The 26311-nt window shown below is 37.1% G+C and overlaps 1 protein-coding gene across 1 annotated transcript; it reads left to right on the forward strand.

Moving 5' to 3' along the window:
• Positions 1-40: 40 nt before the first annotated feature.
• Positions 41-25636, forward strand: LOC590207 (mitofusin-2). Its single transcript, XM_030991658.1, has 18 exons — positions 41-170; positions 4483-4661; positions 5292-5418; positions 6213-6375; positions 8984-9117; positions 9922-10030; positions 10681-10788; positions 11375-11528; positions 12034-12098; positions 13680-13801; positions 14881-15007; positions 16363-16467; positions 17294-17396; positions 18089-18309; positions 19024-19158; positions 19906-20102; positions 21685-21819; positions 23906-25636. The coding sequence occupies exons 2-18, from the start codon at positions 4502-4504 to the stop codon at positions 23967-23969; spliced, it is 2229 nt and encodes a 742-aa protein (XP_030847518.1). The 5' UTR covers positions 41-170; positions 4483-4501; the 3' UTR covers positions 23970-25636.
• Positions 25637-26311: the final 675 nt, after the last annotated feature.

Consider the following 26311-nt stretch of genomic DNA (forward strand, 5'->3'; position numbering starts at 1 on the left):
ACGCTAGCACTGTCATGACTGTATAGCGGATTCCTGTATAGCATATGGGCACTAAATAAGAAGCAGCAAAATTTTGTAATTGAAGTTGTAGTCGATGGTCGAGTTACATGACCTGCGGTAGAAAACGAGGCGTAGAGAGTCATTGAGTCAGTAATATCTGTTTGAATAAGGTGAGCTTATGAGAGTCTTTTTATCCCTCATTTAGTTGTTTTGTTTGCCGTTTGTTTTTTTTGTTTTTAATGGGAAGATAATTTTCTGTATTTAGTAGAGTTTGAAAATTGAGTAGATCTCCTAGAAAATGTTAATCGACCGCACACAGTCACAGCAGTTTGGTGACTTCAGTCCCACATATTTAATCTGCTGTTAAACTTAAAAGGTGGGCTTTTTCGGCCGTAATCTTATTTTTCTTCCTCCGCTCTATCAGCAGCTACAGCTGAGTACTAAAGCAGGCAAGAATGTCATGTCAGGTAGTTTTTTTATATAGTGCGATAGCGTGGCACAAGCAGAGAGCCAGAGCTCTAGTCTATTGTACTTTATTTTGTAGACTAGATCTAGTCTAGACCTAGACTAGAGTTAGGGAGGCCAATGCCCAAATCTAACTTTTTAATTACTAATTTGTTTATACTAAAACTAAGATTAAAAGAAAGCATTTACTTTTACTAAGAAAATCCACCCATCTGCCGACTCCAGAAGTTCCATCAAATAGGAGATATCCAGCTCTTTTTATCCAGCTTCCTTCTACGCCTTTCCGTACGTAAGAGCCTTGAAACAATTATATTTCATGTCGCAAAGTTACGTTCATAATTGGACAGGCCCGAGGGACAAAGTTCATCATGAAGTTTAAAACTTCGCCGAAAGTGCAATCACTCAACAGCGGCTAGCCTTGAATCGGTCGCACACGTACACACCTTCTTCTTAGTTGATCCCTCCACCGACACAGGCAAGCCCCGATGCAGGCTGAAGTCCAGCCATCTTCTACTACTACGAGCCGAAGACGATGGTTCAAAAATGAAGAATAGATATCAAAATTGGCAGGAAATAAATATATATAATTCATTGATATTTACCTTAGATGTGTATTCCAATAATTTGATTTCCTCATGAGTATTCCTTATTATCAACGATCGAGAAGTTACGAGGTCCATCCATCTTGCAGCGAACACAATCATAGCGCACATCCATGCATGCAACGTACGTGTACTAATATTTCTCTCACTCTCTCTCTCTCTCTCTCTCTCCCTTTCGCTATACGTAACATACACACTCACTAACCATGTATCATACAACACACACCTTCAAATCATGGCTTTCATTTCAATTCTCAATTGGAGTATAGACTGCTCACGTAGACTTTTTTTTTTTTACTGAAATATCTTTTTTAACACTTCTCATACATTACTGCACGACACTTGTATCTAGTGCTGTGAGAATAAGGTACTAGGGTCTATAAATAAGACTACGCTTTGCGCACGATCTGACCGGAGCTCAGATTATGTCGCAATACCCTTTATTTTTGGCGCGAACAATGACGTCACTGTTCACTGTTTTCCTTCTCATTTTGAGATGGATGTAGCTATAGGGCTCAAACCAACGCAAGATTGACAGAAACATCATACTCTATCTACTTTCGAATGTTAAAAATCTGTATTTAAAAAGATATAATCTTTTTTCTTTATATTTTCTAGTTGTTAGAAGTGGCAATTGTGAACATCTGAAATGTTGATCTCTATCAAAAGTTCTTTACTCAAAACGGATCCCATATTTTTAGGGTCTACCTTCTGCCAATGAGAAGGTTTTTAGTGAGCAAACCTCTACGCCCTCTAGGATTTTCTTAGTCGGTGGTGCGAGTGCGTCAAGGTCGTCTGCAACCACAATTATTGGATTAAAAAACATAAAAATCTGCAAGATTGTCAACAAATGGTGAAAGACTGTTACAGATCCGTGATTATAGGTATGTTGTGAAATGTATAATTGTATTTTCTTTTCTTATTTTCTTCAATTTTTATTTTTACATCATTTTTTTCCCTTTGCTAATTTTTTGAAGTGGGCGACGAGCGCACAAATCGTAGGTGTAGAAGCCTTACGCCCGGGCATTGGCCTCCCTACTAGAGTAAAGGAGCCGGTAATCGGCCAGCTCCAGTTTTCGGCCGATTGGTTGGATGCAAGGTAAAATCCCTCTAAAATACATTGCATAATAGCATAACACATATCCCACACATACCATACCATGCCAGTGTCACTGAAGAACCAAATTTGCAATGAAAAATATATCCTAAAATATCACATTTTAGCGATGTAATCGGCGGTCCCGCTACCCGAATCTGAAAAATTGAGTATCTTACGCGTGTCTGTATATGGGTACCATAAAATAGCTTTATTTCAAGTATTTTTCAGATTTAGAGCCCGATTTTGTGCTAGTCGCAAGCTCAAAAGTATCTCATCGCATGTCTTAAATCAATGCAGCCGCACACCGCAATGCACACACGATATCTCTGTCTAATTCAGATTCCAATATCCGATCACCACAGTACTAGTTTTCGGCCTGGCGAGCTCCGGGGAGCTCCGGCGTGGGATATCTGCTCCGCCCGCTAGTGCTATAGATCAGCGCGGAAACACACGGCGCGTGCGCACGCTTCCTATTGACTTTGTACATGCGGCCGAAAACTGGTACGCTATGCCGAAAACTGACTCCGAAACAGTGAAAATTGAAATGAATATTGTCATGGCAATTCGTGATTTTTTTTCTGGGATTCTTGTTTTGTTTAAATAATAATAATATTTGCTTCATGATTTGAACAAAAAATGATAATAAATAGGAAGTAAAGGGTCCAAAAAATAGGATTTTGTCTTAAGTGGCCGAAAACCGGCTCCTTTACTCTACCCCCAGTTCACCGTCTACTTTTATGGGTTGTCTGTCTTCCCAAGGATTTATCTCTTATGAAATGAAAGTCTCTGTACAAATTCAATGTAAAACGCATCAAGAAAATCATCGCGGAATCCGTTTCTCGCATCGCCAATGTGCAGATTAGAAATCAGAATGCGGATGATACTTATTTTTGCGGACACATCTGTCCGCGTTTACGCAGATGATCTTCTATGTGCGGACGATCATTATTGTTGGACCAGCGCTCTACTGATTGTCATTGAAAAGAAGCCTATTTGGCATTATTGTGATCAACTCCAAGTCCCAGGGGCCCCTTCCTCAAAACCGTCATAAGTCTGAACTTCTTGACTAAATCGGCATTTGTGAGCTACTTGTCCGCTACGTTTCATGAAGCCCTACATGTATTTGCCAAGATCAACGACAACATGCTGACTAAGTAGTTATGACGCCTACGACACCGTCATATCTCTGTCATAACTTTTTAGTCGATGGGCAGCGCCATCACATGTCATTTATTGGGTAGACTTTGGCTAGCAAAAAGGACAAGAAATCCTCCAGCTAAGATCTTTCTACACATTCACTTAAACAGGAAGGTATCATTTCTTTATATTAGAAAATATTTTGAAAATACGCCATGTTTATATCTTGGGCTTTTCCTACTTTTATAAACTGATTATACACGTTTATTTCCATATTGTAAAATCCTTGAAGGGACAGGTAATCTCCCACGGCAGGCAAGCCATAGTTCTAAGTGTATTCTTTAGTTTTCAGACCCAAATAGCTTTCAAGATAAATTCTATCTTCTAATGTGTAAAATGAATAGTTTAAAACATATGTTTTAACATTTGGAATGTGAAGTTTCGTCCTTTGAATATTGTACTGATGCCTTAAACATTGGAAAAAACTTTCAAAACATTGTATTTTTACTATTATAAGGGTGTATTTTTATAAACTATCAAATGAAAATATCCGGGGGGTACCCATCTAAAAAACAAAACTGATTCACCGGTCATGAAATGAAATACTCATAATTATATTTTACAAGTAATTCTATGGTATGTTTTACTAAACATTTTAAGGAAAATTACATCTCTTACTTTCTAGTACCATTTTCAATATTTTTTAATCTGAATTCACTTGAATAATTGGAGTTTTCCTAAAATTACTTTTTTTTTAAATCCGGTGGAATTGCAACTAAGGCTATGTCATGGCTCGTCATCTCGCCGATAGTATCAATTTCACAAGATGTCTAGCTACATGTAGTACTGGTAAGCTCTTTGTGAAACGGTTTAGGAAGATCAGAGACATCTCCGAAGTTGGCGGATAAAGTTATGAATGTCTTGTTGGTTTCGAGGAACGGGGCCCCAGGAATTTCGGATCCACAGACGCTTTTTACTCTGAAAAAAGGCCTATTAGAAGTCCTTCACTAATTAAAGCAAACTATAATTCACATTTATTTAGTAAAGCATTAATCAGACTGAAAGAATGAATATTATATTGAATTATTTTTATCATGCCTTTAACGGTTATTGAAGACAAAATATAAAAAAAATTATGGCTTGACACCTTCTCTGTGTTGTACATGTTACACGTTACAGCCTCCAGGCCTTGTCTGTCATGGAGAATGGATATGGGCGCAGGCCCAGTGCAATGGCTAGACCGGAAGACAGTCGAAGCAGCACCCCACTCAGACTCTTTGTTGATGCCAAGAGGAAGATTAATGAAATCTACAAGGAGGTGTCGGGTCACATCACAGACAGCCATGTATTCCTGGACGGTGAGACTTCACTAAATTCCTCCATTTTGTTTGTGAATATTAGAAGACCATAGTGATCGGCCCATGCCCCTTATTATCAATTTTGATTTAGTTTATTTCGTTATTTTCCTTTTCATTTGGGGGAAGGGATATTTAAGTGCTGCTCTCAAGTAATGTAGAGTTTGAGAGACATGTATGAATATGCCTATTCAGTACAACATGAATTAATAATTTATCGTAGGCAAATCAGTTTCACTACCATGCATTTCAAGCCAAGGACTGGATTCTCAAAGTTTGTGCCCAGTCCCTACCTGAACTGTTATGATTCCTTAATTCTAGCCAGTGGGCTATTTAATTGCTGACAAAAGACATTGTAGTCTTATGAAATATGCTCTAGTCACTTACATCTGCTTTGGGCTTTATCGAAAAAGAAAATAGAAAGGTCAGGATTGGGGTTGTGATGAAGCTTTTTCATAAGGTTGGGGTTAAAGTTGGTAGTATGATGAAAATGAAAATCAAAACTTAATGGCCAATTACATTAAAAGTAAACTGAGAAATCAGAGAAGCTATGTAAAAATGGCTGCTGAGCAATTGTCACTGGACATTGTGCCATACCCATCAATATTACATCTTCCTTTTGATTTTGTGTAGGCATCTCTGCAGCCTCCCAGGTGGTATCCGAAGAACAGCTGAGTAAGGTAGAATCATTCAGAAACCAAGTTCGAGGGATCCAAGATGTCCTGGAGAGAGACCACATGAAAGTAGCATTCTTCGGCAGGTGAGAATGAGAGTAACTGATAATGGCAGTGATAATGACAATGACAAATAACAATGACAATGAGAATGCTGTTGATGATGACGATGACAGTGGCAAAGACAATGACAATGACAATGGCAGCGATAATGACAATGACAAAGACATAACGATGAGAATGTCAATGACAATGACGATAAAATGAGGGGGTCCGCTCACTATTCATAAGGAACGCTATTAAATTTAAGGACTGCTATTCATAATTTGAGAAAAGGTTCATTATTCATAAGGGTCATTATTCATAAGGACCGCGTACGAGTGTGGTCGTTCACGTATGGGAAGTTACATGTTATGAATAGTGGTCCTTATGACTAGCGAGGGTACCCCACAATGAGAATGACAATGAGAATGACAATGCCAATTACATTGACATTGACAATGACAATTGCAAGGATGATCATGATAATGACAATGATGATGATGGTAGCGATATACACAATGCTAGTGATAAAGACAATGCATTTATTTTCATATCATTGGCTGTCGTCAAGAAGGATGTTACTGCCGTGACAATACATACATAGCTCTGATGGCCTTCTTGCTGTATGAGATGCTAATCAGCTTGTGTTTAACTTCATGTGAAATGTTCTGTGTGAGGCATGGTTTATGAAGAAGAAAAAAAAACTATTGAATTTGACTTTGAATTGAATAGATGTGTACAAAAACTACATGTCCATGCATTTGAGGCGTGCTAACATTCCCAAGTTTTTTTTAAACATGGAGGAGATTGACATGTACATGTGTGGAATCTTTTACAGAACGAGTAACGGTAAGAGTACAGTGATCAACGCGATGTTACGGGATAAGGTGCTGCCCTCTGGAATCGGCCACACCACAGACTGCTTCCTGTGTGTCGAGGGATGCGAAGGGCAGGAGGGTTACATGAGCCGACAAAACAGCTCGGAGAAAATGAGTATAACTGTAAGTACCCGGGTGGTCAGGCAGGACAGTGTACTATCTGCTTTAACCTGCTGAATACTGAATTCTCCCATTGCGATGAGCTAGATACTGGTACAGGGACCCGTTTCACAAAGCTTCTTTTTTTTTTCAGTGACAAATGAAAAAAATCAGTGACGAATCTGCTAATAACCAATCAGAAGCAAGGATTTCAGTTGCATATAACAACAAATGTCATTTGTCACTGATGACAAGTTCTGTGAAATGCCCCCCCAGGTCCACCCGGTTCCTGTTGCAATGAGCGAACAGAGGGTCCTTACAAATGTGGAGATTGGGGGGGGGGGCATACTTGCCAGGCCGGTATTAAGGTTTAGCCCTTAAGGATGATGGATTTGAGGGCAGGAGGGAACCATGAGCAGACGAGACAGCTCAGGGCCCTGTTTCATAAAACTTGATATCAATAACAAGTTACAAGCTACTGTTATAAGCTACTGAAATCATGGCATCTGATTGGCTGAGAGCAAATTTGTCATGGAAATTTAACAGTTGTTATAGATAACAAGTTTTATGAAACAGGCCCCTGACCCATGTTAGTGTTGGTTGTGGGATGTGAAGGACCACATGAGCATATGGAATGGCTCAAGACTTCACATCAAGTTTTATCTCAGGGGTCCATATTGAAAAGTCTAGGGTAGGAAGGTTACATGAGCTGACAAAACAAGCTCTGAGAAAGTGAAAATTAAAGAAAATTAAATTAAACAAAACAAAGACTTAGCCATCACTGTCAGTAAACTGGCAGATGCAAGGCAGGGCAAGGAGTTTATAATGATCACATACATGGAAATGAAGAAGAAGGAAAAAAAAGCCCAGAGTTATGCTCATAGTGAGCAAAAGAGAGATATGCACATATTGGACAAGAAATATAACCCAGAACAACTACCTAGGTTGAATATTCATAAAATACACATGCTAATCATACACACACACGCACAGACACCAAAAGACATTAAAGTTGATACTCTAAGCAAATAAATGTCCCTTAATTTGTTACCTACGGCAAGTATATGTTATTTTTAAGTTTTTCAATTACTTAGTATATCACAAAAAAATTCTGTCTACTCGAAATCCTCAATTGAAATGTCTAAAATATCCGCCTCTCTTTGCATAGAAAATCAGTCACGACGCTGGTCTACTATTTATGACCTCACGTCCGGGAGAGAGTATATTCACGTACCTGGATGTTCCATAGCAAACATGTGCAGAGTGATACGATTTTCTGCATATTTTTGTTTCAAAGGCTGAAAAGTCTAATAAATCATAATTCTATGTACAATTCTTTACCTTCCCCTAGTACTTCATAGTATTAATATCAATTCCCCTTTTAAAAATTATGACATATACATGCCAACGATGTGCTATTAGTCGATATTTTCACCATGTAATTTTTGTTTTGGTGTTGAAATCGGCCCAGGCACGGAGTGAACAGTAGCTGTCTACCCATGCACAGTTCATTACCATACACTGCAGCGATCTCCCGATGGTTTCTTCTTCCTTTTTCCCATGTCTTTCGCCTTCCTTGGCCCTGAAAATCCTTCATCTACCAATTCTGACACCGGTAGTCAGGAGCAAGTCTTTGTTAGTTGTTTTTCTTAGCTGGCAACGTCACTTTCATTCTCTTGCAATTGCCGATAAACATATAACTAGCGCACGTACGTTCCATCACAAGCAAGCAGTGCCTAGAGCAGCGGCTTGGTCTTACCTCCCAATTCTGCTCGCTCCACGAACGTTCATGCAAGAGCCGCATCACTCGCCAAAATATTATAGAGGAAGCGCGCTTGCATGATCTCGTTCAAGTTTGATATTTTACAACATAAAATGTTTAACTGGTACTGTATCCTTTTTTGAGGCAGTCACACACATCTATGATAAGTACTATCATAGTTCTAGACCTATTCGTTTTACAAAACTGCTCATGTACATCTGATGACAATAATTTATAATGCATCCGCCTATTCATAAGTGCACGATTTAACTTTAATTCCTAAGCAGTAAACTCGTCTTAAATCTCTACCAAATAGGTGAATATGAGGATATAAAAAGAAATCAGCGACTGGAAAATGTTGCTTCGTTATTCTTCATTCAAATGAAAACAGAAAATCCATCAAATATACTCCTTAACAACAACAAATCTAAGCTCTGACAGGATAGCATTTACGTAGGGATATCACTGCCATTCACTCTTACTGAGCCCATGACTCCCGTTCGTGACGTCACGGATAGAGGCCCGACTCTACGTGCACTTCCGGGTTTCAGACTTAGATATTTTGGTAGAGTTTACTCGAATAAATTCATTATTCTAAACTTGTTTTGTCGGGTGGACACCATTTTGTGTTATTATGGGGGTTAAAAGCTTTCTATTTATGTAATTATCTCAGTATTTGGGATTGTCTTAGAGTATCAGCTTTAACCAAAATTAAACATTATATACATGTATAGCCTACATGAACTAGTCAATAATTTATTAGGTATGTCGAAAATTCCCTGATTCGATAAAGATATCAGGTCTTCTTTAAATTTGACCTTCTCTTTAATTGAAAGATTTGTTGTTGTTGTTGTTGAAACCTATTTTTAGTCTGTGAGTCAGTTAGCCCATGCGCTGGCAGGAGAGCGTGACCACGAGGAGTGTCAGCAGAGTAGCATTCTTCACATCTTCTGGCCCAAGACGCAGTGCCATCTTCTCATGAATGATGTGGTCCTGCTCGACAGGTGAGAACTTGACCCTTGACCCTTGACCCTTGACCATAACATACAGAAATGTGAAGCGAATAACTTTATGATAAACAAGCTGCTACAGTTTTGCTACGTCATATCTAAACGAGCCTTAAGCCAGGGCTTGGCTCAAACCGGTGCCTTCAATCTAAGAATGCCCTTCTCCCCCCTCCTCCCCCCTCCCCAGTTTTTCTTTTTGAGCTTTAATGCACAGACTCTCAATTTGTTTAGGTCTGACCCCTGTGAAAACAGTTTGTTGAGATCCCTAGTCCAATGGAATAGGGCAAAGGGTATTGAATAAAAATGAAACCCATAATTATTTGTCAGAGGGCACTTGAGAGGGATGATCGGAGCATAGTAGGCAAAATGGTGAGGGACAATTTGACTTTTTAACCTGTTAAATCCAAGTTTTTATTAAAAAAGTATACACATTATCTATAGACTTTAGCCTTTAAATATTTTGCACTGAGCATTTTTTAATGGGTAAGTGCACTAAAAGCACCCATATTCTTAAACTTTCAATGACATTTAAACAAAAATCACTATAGTGTCATGTATTTTGGACAACATCAAATTTATGCACTCGATAACAATATTTTTTCTCTTTCTCTTTCTCTATTTCCTCTTTCTTTTCCCCCCCCCCCCCATCTATTTCTCTGGCACCTTTCTCTCCCTCTGTCTGTCTCTCTCCCCTCCTTTATCTGTCTCTCTCTCTCTCTTCTTTATTTCTGTCTCTCTCTCCCTCCCTATGTCCCCTCCCCTCTCCATCTCTCTCTCTCTCTCTATGTTCAACATTTACAGTCCTGGAATAGATGTAGAACAGGATTTGGATGAATGGATCAACACGCACTGCGTTGATGCTGATGTCTTTGTCTTGGTCTTAAATGCAGAGTCTACTCTCATGAGAACAGTAAGATGATTATTATCTTAATTTTTATGTAATGGATAAATGATGGAGAAATTTTTTTATTGTAAACATTACAACAAAAGTTGTATTTATATATCTTTTCCTAGCTCGCATGTTTTGTAATGAAAGTCTTGATTAACAAACATTTTGAAAAATAGTGCAGCTTACAATTTTATTTAAACTTAAACATTTGATAATAGGACAAGATATCTATCATTTATTGAACATTGGATTAAAATGTGTTTCATTTTTTTCTTCTATTTTGGGGTTACCTTATGAGAAAAAATAAATCATAACATATGCCAAGTATTTTCCTTTGTAATGTTTTGGATGAATTTTGGATGAGCACTCGTCTAATGGAAGCTAATGTCTTTGTCCAGGGACTCGTTTCACAAAGCCTTTTTTCAATGAAAAATGACAAAAAGCAGTGACAAAATTGCTGATAACCAATCAGAAGCAAGGATTTCAGTAGCTTATAACAAAAACTCTCATTTGTCACTGATGACAAGTTTTGTGAAATGGGGCCCTGGTGTTATGAGTCCATTCTTATGTGAACAGTAGAAAGCATATTCATCAATTTGGTTTGGTTTTTCATATTGATGAACCTGTCTTGATGATATTTTCATTTGTTTTCCTTCAAAATTCTTCTGCAGGAGAAAAGCTTCTTTCACAAAGTAAGTGAGAAGCTCTCCAAACCCAACATCTTTATTCTGAACAACAGATGGGATGCCTCCGCGAATGAACCAGAGTTCATGGAAGCGGTGAGTATAGAAATCTTGGTTAGGCCACATTCATTTGCCACAATTTTGTTCTGCCTTTTCTTGATACCTCAGTCACAATCCGACCCCGAACCAAATTAAAATCAACTGATTTCTAGCCAATGAGGATGATCTAATAACGAAATTGTCGTTGATCTGTCATTGGTTTTAAATCAGCATAATTTTATTTAAAAAAACGTTTTTGACGATCTGTCATTGGTTTTAATCAGGATGATAAAAAAAAAAATTTGTTTGTTGACAGTCTGTCGTTTATCTCATCAGTGTGACTGTTCTTTTCTCTTTCTCCAAGCTCTCTATCCTCTTCTCCTCCTTGCCTATCTCTTTCTTCCTTTCTTCAATTAATAATGTATATTATGTATTTGTGTACTCGGGCGTACCCATTACAAGCTAAGCTTACCGGGATTTGCGCCTTCTTCTTTGTAATACAAGTTCTTAAATTATATTTATGTTCCTACTTATAAATTGTATTGTTTGAACAGATGTCAAATATGTTGTCAGATTTAATCGAAGAAAATAAATGTTTGTTTGAATTTAATTTAATTGAATCTTATCTTGGTTGATACAACAGGTGAAGAGGCAACATTTGGAGAGGGATGTCAAATTCTTGGTGGAAGAGCTCAAAGTTATGACTGAAGCGCAAGCCAAGGATCGGGTGTTCTTTGTGTCGGCCAAGGAGGCCCTTAACTCCAGGATACCCAAGACCCTGTCTACCCCAGATGCAAGTATGTCGCATTTGATTTCTTGGAGAATCATTGAATTGAATTTATTGAACCATATAAAAGCAAAACATTCAACAACAAAAAAAAATACATAAAACATACAAAATACAAAAATAATATATAGCCAGGGCCACAAAACAGCATGTTGCTTATAGATGGGGGCCCCCCGCACACACACACAACAAAAAACCATACTACATACATATATACCTACACAAATCATTGATGTCTGTATTATCAGTATTGGTATTCTTTGGAAAGGAATGGAGATTGTTTACCCTGGGTCTGCACTGGCAACAACAAAATTTGGCACAAGAGTATTTTTGGATTACAGTGCAGCATCCATAATAATGTATTTAGATAATCATGGGGCTTCACTGCACATGTTCACAACTAATTACAAGTAGGAATGGAAGTAGCAGTAGTTAGTTATTGGCCATTAATTATCATCCATTCATTTGTTTGTCTTTTCTAACATCACAATTTTTTCTATGATTGTTTCATCCAGATCCAGTTGTTGAAGGTTACCAGGCAAGGTTGTTTGAGTTTGAGAACTTTGAGAGAAAATTTGAGGTGAGTTTGTCGCTGATTGTCATTGAAGAGTGAAACGATTTTGTTTACCCAGGAAAGCCTTATCGGAATTAATATTGTTCTACCTGAGGACTCTGGAATTCTTATTACCCCAGCAATTGCCAGGTACCCATCCACACCTGGGTAGAGAGTGTCAAATGTTGAATAATGTCTTGCCAAGTAACGTTAGTCCCGACCCTCTACCCTTGGATTGAAAGAATTGAAAGAAAGTTAATGAACCAGTTTATCACCACACCTCCACTGCTTGCACTTGAAGCATTTAGTGCCTTAAAGCCCCACTGTACTACTTGTAGCTGCATGTACTTGCTCTCTCTATATAGAAAACAATGCCTAATTGGTGACCACTGGTTCCCCATGATCCTCTTTTTCTTATGTTAATTGAGAGCTGAGTCGATGAGATAGCCACCTGTCAGTGACCACTCTGGGTGGTTTAATCTCCCCTAGCCAAACTAGTACAGACGGCCTATAAAGAGTGAAAGTATTTTGAACAATAACAAATAACTTCTTGATGGGGAAGATCCATGTGAGAAAGTCATAATTGTATGTATTAAATTATGTCTACATTTATGGACCTAGCATTCTACCTGTTCATGTTCTTCCACTCCCCTTTCAGAGTGGAAAGTGTCTAAAAAAACAGACTACTACTATTATTGCATCATATTATTGCATCATTCAAACTACTGACAAAGAAAACATGCCCATGTCATGTTTGGGCAATTCTATGCAATGCCAATGCGTCATATAATACAGCATATGTCCTTTTTCCTCGTATTTCATTCCAAAAAAAAATAGTCTTTGATAAGTTCATTGAATTATGTTTTTTTTCTGGTATCATAACACCATCAGTCACAGCAATAGCTAGATATTTTTCATTCCTGGCTGAAATATATGCATGAATGTCATATGCCGTACAGGGCACATAGCACAGAATTGCCCATTTACATTAACATGAATTACAGTTTTCTTATATGTCTTAAAGATACTATGTCCCTTTTGCAGCCAACATCAAATTCTGTAGAACTTTGCAGGAATTATGAATATGTCATGGATGTCCTATCTGTGAAATTAAACGTTAGCAGCGTCCTTATATTCAAATTATCAAGGGAACCCGTTAACTTGCTAGACTTCACTGTCAGACACTATTGAGTGACAAACTGGCCGTTTTTCTTCTTTGGTAATAACATACATAAAATGAGCTATAAAGGGTACATGAGCATTTGTCTACATCAATAACCCTCTTCTTGTAATGGCCAAAATTAAATTGATTGAATCTTTGCGCAGCATAAAACGTACGAGCATTCGGTACAATGGTCTAAAAATCAGACTATTACTTACTGGCTCTATTAGCTCCTAAGTCTATTCGACAACTAATAGTCGTTATTTTCCCACTTAAAGACATTTTCAAGCCCCCCTTTTTTTAGGCAAGTTCTAAATTAGTATTTACTTTCAAATGCTGTTGGAATTTAACCTTTTCATTTTTTTGGCCTGCAAATGGGACATACATGTAGTACCTTTAACACAACATTTTCTTCCTATTTTCCTTTTATTTTTTGCATGGTACAGGAATGTATTTCCCAGACTGCTGTGAGAACCAAGTTTGAGCAGCATGCTAAGCAAGGCAGACAGATTGTCGATTACACACAGGAGATTCTATCACAGGTCTTAGAAGCAGCTACCAAAAAGAGGTTAGCAATAAACTGAAGTCGGATTGAAGTAGCTTAACGAAATGAAGTAGCATATAAAACAGCAGCTTTTAACAAAAGAATACATCTGGCGGTTGTTTATCACATACTCTTGTGCCAATTACTCCCCTTGTTGGATTCATGCATTAATCAAATTCTCAACTTCAACCCAAAACCTTACCCGAACCCTAAACATAACCTAAAACCCAATCGCAACCCTGATACTAATCCTATACCTTTGATGAAATAAAGCCTGAACGTAAAGTCATACCCCATATCATGGCCAATCACTAGTCTGTGCTCTGACAGTTGGTCCAGTGACAATCGTTCCGTGTTGTCTGCATTGAGGGGCCTATAAAGTGAAACCTGGCTAAACTTCGGCCACTGATATATGGAAGGTAAAGTTCCAACCCTCAATTGCTGTAAAATATTGAAATTATGGACCAAAACAAAATTTGTCACAAAATGAAAATGAGAAATAAATTTTATAGTCACAAGTTGTTTGTATTTGATTTATTAAAAAAATATTGGTAAGTTGTACAGGATAAAGAGATTGACAAGAGCTCCATAGTCACTGGACTGATTATTTGGTCTCAGATTTGCCGCAGATTCTTAAATATAATCCTCGATTTAGCTCATGTTGCAATCATAATTATAAACCTTTAGGTCAGTCAGGAACCCCATGCCTTTTACAAGCCGATCGCCTGTCTGATTATCAAGATATCTATGATTGGAATTAGAAATGTCAGAATTTGTTTTCTCAACGGTTTTTATAACACTACAGTCTATTGGGAGAAATGAGTGTGGTAAAACCGGTCACTCAAAGATTGTTACTTCTTTGAGGCACTTCGTGATCATTTTGAAGCACAATCTTTTTTTGCGCTTCAATATTACACCATATCACAGACACTGATAACATGTAGGGCCATGCATCTCAGATTTAACATTGTTAAACGATGCCTTTAACTGAAACACTCTGGCTCTGCATACGGTATAGTATTAGGCATGTTTCAACAATGAATTGAGGCCTTTTGCAAATTCAGACATTCAGTCCATTTACGTCTTTTCCTTTGTTGATACAGAGCGGCCTGCATCGAGAAGCGCAAGGATCAGAACGATAGGTTAGACTACCTGAAGGATCAGATGAAGATACTGAGCTTAGAGAGCAAAGAGAGGATTAAAGATGTTTCTGAACAATCAGAATCAAAGGTGAGCATACGACTACCATACTCTCTAGGGATCGGCTGGCATTCGGTCTGGCAACAATTGCTCTGAGCTTTACTTTATCAAAGATTCAAGGTTATGTCTCAGTCACACCTTTGCGTATTTAGCTTGCGTATTGCTGCATATTTACGGCTAGCTGTTTTTACATTTATTCCTATTTCTTGATATCAAGAAATGAATTTCTGTTGTAAAGCAATGGTAATTCGTGATATCAAGAATTTGATTTCTTTAAATCAAGAATTCATTTCTTGATATCAAGAAATAGGAATATATGTTGAAACAGCTCGCCATAAATATGCAGCAATACGCAAGCCAAATACGCATAGGTGTGACTGAGGCATTAGTATTATAATTGAGCACAAAGAGAGAATTACAAACCTCTTTAAAAAATTGGAATTAAAGGTAAGCTCACCAATATCATACCCGCCAAAGGTTGACCTGACATTTGTTTTAGCAGCAATCTCTCCTCCATGTTTTATTTTATCATCTAGATAAAGGGTTTGGTTTAGTGTTAAATTTAAGGTTAGGTTTGCAATTGAGAGGAAAGAGAGGATTAAAGACATCTCTGAACAATCGGTATAATTATCAAGCTGATCACAGCCATATCCAGTAGGGGTCCCCTCACATTAGCTACAGCTACAGTTACTCTGGGCTTTATTTTGTCGAATATATAGGGTCAGTGTATGGGTTGAAATTGGGTGAGGTTTAGTTTTAGGATTAGATGTAGAGCTTGGTTCATGGTTTATTTAAGAATTGACTCAGTGTAGAATATTGACAAAGGAGTGAAAGCCTGGAAACATTACCATAGTTTTACCAGCTTATTAGGTTACCTTTGACCCTTTGAGCATTTATGCTTTCTTAGCAGTCAGGTAAAATAACAACCACTATAAGTGACATAGGGTTTCTGGCCTCGTGATTTTCGTTAGCATTTTATAAGCTGCAACGATAGATGCAATCAGGAGATTATGTATTGTGTTTTGGTTTCTAGGTAACAGCTACCGTGATAGGTGAGATCAGGGACCTGTTTCACAATGCCTTTCTTCAATGACAAATGACAAAAATCAGTGACAAATCTGCTGATAACCAATCAGAAGCAAGGATTTCAGTAGCTTATAACAAAAACTGTCATTTTATACTGATGACAAGTGTTGTGAAACACCCCCCAGATTATCCAATAACACACCCATTGTGATGAACTGTATTAATTGATTGTAATTAATCTGAAGTTGCTACAATGAGGCACATGGCTCTTTGTGGCGTTTGACTTTAGCCTAAAGATGAAGAATGTCCCCTTCAAAATCTCTCCATCTTTTATTGATTTACGGTGTTTTGGTTTGTAGGTATCGGCTACCATGACAGATGAGATCAGGAGATTATCCCTGCTGGTGGATCAGTTTGATAAACCTTTCCATCCTGAATCATTAGTGGTTCAAGTCTACAAGGAGGTAGGTTACCAGTAGAAGAGAAAACTTAATAATGTTAAAGATGAAGTTGAGTTCTGGTCATGCGATTGCATTGTGAAAGAAACGATGTGGAATCGATCAGAAAAGGTTGATCATCCAGCATATAAGTATTCGTGTGTATAGCAAGGTTGTGGAATCATCAAAATGATAAGAAATTTGGCCAAGTCTTGGTAAAGTTACAAGCACTGTACACAGAAAGATGTATATGGGACTACACGAACACGTGGCGTAAAAATCTGTCCCGATGTTTACGATGTTACATGCCATACTTAGAATATGAAAGCATTTGAAGAGCCATGCTTTTCAGGGAACATGTTCTATCTGATGTTCTTCCACACTAGCATAATAACAATGATAACGCTCACAAATTATTTTTCACCTCTTCCCAGAACTCAACCTTCTCTTGAAAGTTTAAAGGAATTGAATGTCGTTTTTAGTGTGTGGGGTGTTTAATGCTTTTATTATCCCAGTGTAGTACATTATCTTTTATCTTTTATGGATATTTGCTGTTTGAGTATTTCCAAAGCATTCAAGTGTATTCTGATTTTTTTGTTTACATTGTTGAGTGCTTTAAAAAAAAGATCAGTTTATTACGCACTATGTAAATTAATATTATTAGTCAAAACATATTCTTACACATGATTGGTAATAGTGCTTCCATTTCATTTTTTGAGAGGGGAGCGTTTCCAACACTGGTCTATACCTTTAAGCACAAAAGAGTATATTCATATAAGTAGCTGCACGACATAAATGGACATATCATTATATTATTATCATCATTCATCGTTATATATTTTTGTTCTTTTAGGAGCTTCAGAAGCACGTGGAAGCAGGTCTTGGTCAGAACCTAGCAGCAAGATGTTCAGCTAATATCAAACAGTCAGTAGAGGAGGTCCAAACACAGATGACAGGTCAGTGAGGATACCCCGCAGAGCTTCCACAGAGCTACACATGTAGCAGTATTTTGTCTATTAAAATGACTCTGTAACATTGCCTCAGATTCTGAAACAAAATCCTTGATTTAGCTCATGCTGCAATCATAATTATAAACCTTTAGGCTAGTCAGGAACCCCATGACTTTTAAAAGCTGATCGCCTGTCTGATTATTAAGATATTTAGGATTGAAAATCGAAATTTCAGTTTTTAGTTTTTCTAACGGTTTTCCTAACACTGCAGTATATTGGGGGAAAATGAGTATGGTAAAAACCGGTCACTCAAAGATTTTTAATTTTTGAGGCACTTTGTGATCATTTTGAAGCGCAATTTTTGTAGGGCTTTAATATTACCGTACACCATATCACAGACACGGATAACACGAAGGGCCATGCATCCCAGATTTAACATCGTACATAATGTCATGATGACATTTGCACTATACAAGAAGTAACAGTATGAAATTTAATACTATTGCTATTATCATTATTATTATCATTATTATTATTTTTAATATTATTTTTATTTTTAATTATTGTTATTATTATCATTATTATTTTTTATGTTGTTGTAGTTATTATTAGTAATTATTAGTATTATAATTTTTGCTATTATTATCATTTAACATCATCATCATTATTAAAGAATCAATTATAATTGTTTTTGTTAGAACGTCTGTCTGCCCTCTTACCCGGGGATTCAAAGGAGAGGGTCGAGGGTCTCCTCTTCCGCAGGGACTTTGATCTCAGCTACCGTCTCGACTGCCAGCACCTCTTTGCCGACTTTAAGGAGAATATTGAATTCCGCTTCTCACTGGGTCTGACTGCCATCATGAACAGATTTCTGGGACCGAGGGGGACCAGAGCCACCCTTGCTGGCCTCACGGGAATGGTGAGAATAATCCCATTAGGCCATTGCACACATCACAACACGTGTATGACATGTATTTTGAAAGAAATTGTAATAGGAATATATCTGAAGACTGAGATTTGTGAAATATTTGTGGTTAAGGCCCCAAATGTTTTGATGGAGAGTACTATCAAATTCCAGAGTATTGTGAGCCTCCTAGTTCAAGAATTGCATTTGAATCACAATTTCTTCTTCTTTTCCTTCTTCTTCATCATCATCTTCTTCTGCTTCTTCTTCTTGTTTGTATTTTTTTTTTATTTGGATTCTTTGTAAGGTTCAACCACCAACCTCCTTCATGGGCAGCACTATGCGTAAATGCGTATAGAGAGGCAAGTGCGCTTATCTATATGTGTGCACTAAATTAAGCCTATTAAACTTGAGATTTATTTGTCAGCCATACTGTCACGAAACAATTTTGAATGAAATCTTTTTACATCGAATAACAAGGATCTAGGAGTTCTAGGAGTTTATTTGTATGCATTTTTTCATTCGTTCATTATACGATCTATACGCGCTTGTTGAGGCTGTGTGTTTCTATCGCACTCAGCCTAGCGGTTTTTTGTGCGATAGATACACACAGTCTCGACCGGTTATCGTGCGGATATATTCAATTGTATAATGAACTCATGCGCATGCATCGTTTGTATACTACTATTGAATGTATTGATTGACACTTGATCCGTTGTATGTTTGTAGGTGCCCAGCAACCTCCCTCCTGGGGTAACAGTGACAGAGGGGCCTTCTTCCGCTGACATGACGGTGGCCATGCTGTCTGGCATAGCATCACTCTACTCAAGAACCTCAGTGGGACTCATGATCATCAGTGGCATAGTAAGTATCATGGCATATATATATATATATATATATATATATATATATATATATATATATATATATACAGTCTTACCTGTCTACAGCGACCGTCCAAGGGAAACAAAAAATATGCTTGTTGTAGACAGGTTCCTCTAGTATGTATTTCAATGAGAAACCATTTTCAAGGGAAACAAATAATGTGCTTGTTGTAGACACGTCACTAAAGCAGGTTTGACTATATATATATATATATCTGTCTCTATCTCTATATATCCTTCTCCTTCTCTCTTCCCTCTCTGTCTATCTCCTCTCCCTTTCTCTATCTCCTTCTCCCCCCCCCCCCTCTTTAGCTCTATCTATCTCCTCCCCCTCTCTTTATTGCCTTCTCCCCTCCCCCTCTGTCTCTATTTCTTAACCTCCTCCTGTCTCTCTCTCTCTCTTTCTTGGAGTGCCAGGAACCTTGCATGAGCACTATACAAGAGAGCACTGTTATTGTTGTTGTTATAGATAGATACATAGTACTACAAGTAGTAACATCCATCATCCATCATCATCATTATCATTATCAAAATCATCAAAATCATCATGACCAATCATCATTTTCATCACCATCACCAATCATCACCACCAATCATCATCTTCATCGTCATCATCATCTTCATCGTCATCATCATCTTCATCTTCACCAATCATCGTCGTCGTCATCGTCATCATGATCTTCATCATCAATAATCATTGTTTATCTTCCTTCCCCACCCATCCCAGGTTTGGAAGTCCGTAGGTTGGAGGGTACTGGTCGTAGGGGGTGGTCTCTACGGTGTGGTGTACGCATACGAGCGACTGACATGGACAAACCGTGCCAAGGAGAGAATCTTCAAGAAGCAGTTTGTTGAATATGCCTCAGACAAGCTCAAGCTTCTTGTTAGCTTCACTAGCTCCAACCTCAGCCATCAAATACAGCAGTGAGTAATGGTTGTTATTATATTGATAGTTTAAACCTCTGACTGGTCAAATCCAAAGGCATGAAATTAACTACTGAAGGCTGGTCAGTACAGCAAAGACTATTTGACCAGCCTAATTTGACCTGCCTAAGCCTAAAATTATTTTGTTCAGTTTGTTAGGGTTTCCATGCCGGTATAGTCCAAACATCAGGTTCAATGGTTACTTCTATGAATAGATATTGCTCTCTCTCTCCTCCTATGCAGTGAGCTGTGGGGAACCTTTGCTTGTCACTCCTTTGACATGGAGAATGACAAATACTTATTTTGTAGAAATCCATATCCATGGAGTAAAATTTTAAAATGCCAAAATTTTTTTTTTTTTAAATATTAAATCAAAACCAGGAATAAAACTTACACATCCTCTGCCTCTTTGCTTACTCTTTTCCACTAAACAAAAAATATTGTATTTGTGGACATTACAAATGTATATGCCACCAGAGCCAATTTGCCTTGAATGATCTGTGCAACACATAACCTTTTGAAAAACAGCCCAACTTAAGCCGTGTCTTGGTTAGTTACATTACAAGCCCTTTTAGTTTTTAAACCCATGTAGAGCATTTCATAATGGAACCCTATCATCGTGTTTGGGTGCAGTTTACACACTAAAACAACTCAGGCTTACATGTTCCACCCATATAGCTTATGATATGTACAAGAGAACACTAACCAAATTGAAGTTTTTGGTGAATTAGTCTCACGAGAAATACAATGTTGCGACGAGATATGGCGTTAAAATGGCACATGAAGGGTTAAAGTGACTCGGTAACATTGCCTCAGATTCTGAAACAAAATCCTAGATTTAGCTCATGCTGCAATGATAATTATTAACCTTTAGGTCAGTCAGGAACCCCATTACTTTAACAAGCCGATCGATCGCCTGTCTGATTATCAAAATTTTATGATTGGAAATTGAAATCAAATTGTCTGTTTTCCCAACAGTTTTTATAACACTACAGTCTATTGGGGAAAATGAGTATGGTAAAACCAGTCACTCAAAGATTCATACTTTTTTGAGGCACTTCATGATCATGTTGAAGCACAATTTTTTGTAGGGCTTTAATATTACACCATATCACAGACACTGATAACACGTAGGGACATGCATCTCAGATTTAACATTGTTAAAGATAAAGACCAGTTCTGGTCATGCGATTGCATTGTGAAAGAAACGTTGTGAAATAGATCAGAAAAGGTTGATCATCTAGCATATAAGTTTTGGTGAGTACTGCAAGGTTCTGGAATCATCAAAATGATAAGAAATTTGACCCATTCTTCGTAAAGTTACAAACACTGTACACAGAAAGATGTATATGGGACTATGCACACATGCGTATTATCTATTTGGTCCCAATAGATAAACTAATTTACCAAATATATCAATTAGTAGGCGGTTTTTATCATCATGTATTAGTCAAAACATATTCTTTCACATGATTGGTAATAAGAGCTTCCATTTCATTTTTTGAGAGGGGGGTGTTTCCAAAACTGGTCTTTACCTTTAAACGATGCCTTTAAACATTTACCTGTGCTTTTGTTTTCCCAGGGAGCTGTCGGGGACCTTTGCTCGTCTCTCCCTGGAGGTGGAGACCTCCAAGCAGAGCCTGGAGAAGGAGATTGTTGATATGGAGGTGGAGACTAAGAGACTGGAGGGCCTAATCACCAAGGCTAAACTCATGAGGTTGGTTATTATACAGATAATACACAGCAGTGAGGGCATTAGTAAGAATTACCCACACGAGCTACCTTTGGAACAGTCTCACACGCCCGAGACGGTAGCCGACAGTGTTTGGACTGTTTTGAAGGTATCAAGTGTGGGTAATTTTACTAATGCCCGAACAAAATGATGTGTATTGTTTGTTTTATAAGATTATGTTTTATTTGTTTTATAAAATGATGTTTTATAACATGATTTTACTAATGACCGGTCATTATCCAAATTATGCATCAGGCAAAATAAATGCCTGGTCACGTGTACGCTTTCAACCAATCATTTGATTAGGATCCACGTCATCATCTTATAAACCCATACATAGCTGCATTAGTATACTTATTGTGTATTAAAAACTGATCAGACGACCTCTATTGATTCTCAAAATTTCAAACACCACTGTACAAAACTCAACTGAGTTTACTCAAAATCGGTACTTAAGTGACAATTTATGACACCTAGATAGCAGTAAAATACAATCTTTTCAATTTACCGATGTGATAAAAAATTCTTTGAATATTCAAATCGATCGTGAGTCTATTGTCAAACTTGCCGATCAGCCATTTTGTATTCATTGTGTGCAATTGTGTGCATTGTGTGCAATTGATGCCTCTCAGCACTTATCCAGCGCTAGAGGTCAATAAGCATTGACTCTATGCTTTGAGTGGTTAGACCAAGGGGTCATTACAAAATCCCTACTGCATATACATTAGCTCTCTTAATCCCACACTTGTAACATGGGGTGGGAGGGGCATGCTTATCAGCCTATTTGCTGGGGAGCATACTACCAGTGTGATTATTCATGCACACCTTTGATATTGCTTGTCTTTAACAATATTGTGATAGATGTATTCAAAATGCTTTCAAATGCTGCACAGACATTCTCCAAAACTGGTCATGAGGTCAATCCATGTTTAATCTCTGATGAAGAATCATGACAAAAATATGTCAAAAGCCAGCAGCGCAATCACTCGGTTAAGTAGTTATAGTGACGCTGATAGACCATAGGGGTGTTTCACAAAGATCCTAAGTCAAACGTAACTCTAAGTTGGACTTAAACATTATGGAGAGCCATTTGTAGCCTTAAAATAAAATATAGTCAAAAGCGAAAACTCAAGTATTTTAGACTTTTTATAAATTCCACATCAAGAACATGAATCCTCCTTGATGATAAAAAATATGAATGATTTGAATCAACATTTTATGCCATTTAAAATAACTTTTACAAAATATTTGATAGAAGCTAACGGCTTTCCATAATTGTTAAGTTCAACTTAGAGATAAGTTGAACTTACGATCTTTGTGAAACACCCCCCTGGAAGTACATGTAGGTGTCCCAGCACCTTGGTCCGAGATATAACTATCTAGAGCTACTATCTGACATTAGCTACGTGTGATAGGAGCAATTGCAATTTTGCAATATTCATTTAAAATGATAGAACCTTAGCCACACGTGATGTGTTGCTACTAAGCCCAGACAAAATACCAGTCGTGATATCGGTATAAATGGCAGAAATGATGTTATATACTGTATGATTAATGCTTTTGTCGTCAATAACCAAAGTTTTTAAATTAATGTTGTATCTTTTATGGTATGTTCCTGGAAGTTTGATGAATAAATAAAAATGAAATAAATAAATAAGAATCGTGTATTAAACTGATTGTCAGACTCATACTCGTACTAGAAAATTCATTCAGTATTATCATATAGAAGCTATTTTTTTTAAGAAATGAAAATTACAGTTTCTTTTTTGCTTTTGAGCAAGAAAATGAGAATTGTTGCAAAAGCTTATCGTGAATGCGTTACTAATTTTGACAGCTTTCAAAAGAATTCCGTCACACAGATTTAACATTGTAACATGTGGGATGATTCTATACATATAAATGTGTGGTTATCTATGGCTATACTGTATATTTTGTTTATATCGTTCATGGCTACTTAATATTAATATGGTGTTTGTGAAGAGAAAAAAAAGCATAATGGGGTTTCAGGATCCAAATCATGAATATATATTCATCAAGTTGCATTTTGTCATATCCATTCTTTTCACTGCAGGAATAAAGCTGGCTGGTTGGACAATGAGCTGGAAAGGTTCATCAAGCAATATATTCTGCATTGACAGGAGCTATCACCATAGCAACCAAGATGGTGCAACTCTGGGGATGTGATCCTTCATACAAGAAGATATGCTACGAAGCCAATAAAAGCCCTGTGAAGGCCATCCAAATTTAACCTGCTACAAGTACATGTATGTTCATTTGATATGTGAGATCAAGAGTTCACATATTTTGTGAATGCAATGGGAGCCTTAAATATATTCAACACTATGGACAGTGAAGTGTTGGATCAGTCTCATATATTGGTTTTCATGTTGGTATAAAATTGGTGTAAACCATGTCATTGATTTAATTTGTTCCCTCCGCCATCTAAACATGAAAGGATTATTCAACACTGAAAAATAGAGTACAATTCAATCAATCTCTTCAATTAATACTTATGTTTGTTTTAATCTCTAATTTACTCTTGACATAGCATATATATACTTGAGTTGTAGTTTATGCATAATCATTAAGTTTTTGTTGATTTAGCCCCAATCTGCCAAATGTGTTTGCAGAAAATGAACACCCAAATAACATGTATCGTCAAACCTGCTCACTAGAGGCCACAAAAGAATAAATTGGATCTGTATAGAGAGTAGGCTCTTAAAAAAAAAAAAAGGAAAACTGATATGTAGATGTTCTAGTGATATAGTCCATGAAAATAGTTTGTCCTTGTAAAACTAGAAGCTTTCACGCGCATGAAATGTTTTCAAATTTTTGTGAGTGGTTCATTTCCACAAAAAGTTTCATGCCACGACATTAATTGAATCACAATCCACACAACCCAAAATCTGTGCATTAGCAAAAGTTTCTTTCTGTGGAAATGGTTGTCCTTAACCCTTTGACTCTGGAAACTGATGGATCCTGTGTTGAAGCCTACAGGAATGAGTGGACTCATTATCCATTGGGTTAAGAATTCGCGAAAGTTTCTGGACTTATGGTATTGTTGTGGCCCTCAAAGATGGAGCAGGTTTGATCGTTATAATATGAGAAATGTTATACAAATTGCTCAAGTATAACTGAAAATATCTAAAGCTTAGATGACATTTATTTATTGAAAGGCTTTGCTTCTACGTCAATACCCCTGTCTATGCTACACGTACCGTATTTAATCTTTTTCAATTTTGATTTGAATATTTGATTTTTTTTCTTCCCAAACTAAAGTTTCTGTTAATAACAAATGTCATAATTGCAAAGACTTTCAAAAGTTAATTTCAATAGCCTAATGTATCACCTTCTGAAACCATTAATGTATATATTACATAATCCAGATATGATTTTTTATAGCAGCAGGGTACCTAAAATTGCTTTTGAGTTCATTGCTTGAACGTCGTTATGTTACCGATATATTTTGAAGTTTGGAGTAGAAGTTTAATAAGAAATGCTCACCCCTTTACTTTCTTGCCAGTTCTAATTAAATTCCACCGTTATTCTCTTGATGAGCCAAGCTCAACTAATCTTAGACTGTTGACTGGTATGTTATTATTTAAAAAAATAGTACTTGTTCAGTCCAGAAAATTTGCTGTAGCTTCTGGTGTTTTGTGTTGCTAAAGATTATTTTTGTACATTGTCGGTTCGTTTTTCGGTTTATCAAAACCAATACCGTAGTGGAATACAGGATTAAACACTCTGAACGTTGTCTGAAAAATAATGCGGAACTTCTTCCCGAAAACATGAAGAAAAAAAATGAAGAATTCATCATTTTTTGTACCATGTGTGTATTTTTGTTGAAAAATCAATATAATATGTTACAAGGCCAGATGAAAATGATGTTGTTTGCTATTAAATGCTATGCACCTAGAATTTTAAACATTTTACAGACCTTCGATGACAAAAGAATGAAGTGAAAACTCTCAATAATGTACATTGCATCTGTCCACTAGACGGGGTGGCCTGAACGGTTCACTACATGTGGCTTGTCGGCTCAAAACCACCAACTCACTAGAATTTAAATTGATATTCTGTGTAATTATTTCTCAAAGTGAAGATTTCAAGCTTTCCTGTGGCATATTACATGATTAGTGTGCTCATTAGAACCCATTTAAGTACTGTTAAATTAGGAGTAACAAATGACATTTATTCAGAGAAAACACCATTTCAGTTCTTGATCCTTTGTCAAATTTGCAACTTATTTGTTTTTTTGAGCTGTTGAGCCACAAATTAAAATAATATTTGTATTTTTAAAACAAATGTAACTGTTATTGGAAAGATAAAGAGTCAGTGAGGTGCACACAATCAAATCCTGTGATACAGGTTTATGATCATGACCTATGACACAGCATAAATCATCTGCCTGGGACTAGAGCCACAAGGGCCATGCATTAAGTCATTAACAACTTTGTGTGTCTTCAAATCCAAACAG

Source organism: Strongylocentrotus purpuratus, unplaced genomic scaffold, assembly GCF_000002235.5.
Source record: "Strongylocentrotus purpuratus isolate Spur 01 unplaced genomic scaffold, Spur_5.0 spur5_scaffold_2, whole genome shotgun sequence".
NCBI classification, from domain to species: domain Eukaryota; kingdom Metazoa; phylum Echinodermata; class Echinoidea; order Camarodonta; family Strongylocentrotidae; genus Strongylocentrotus; species Strongylocentrotus purpuratus.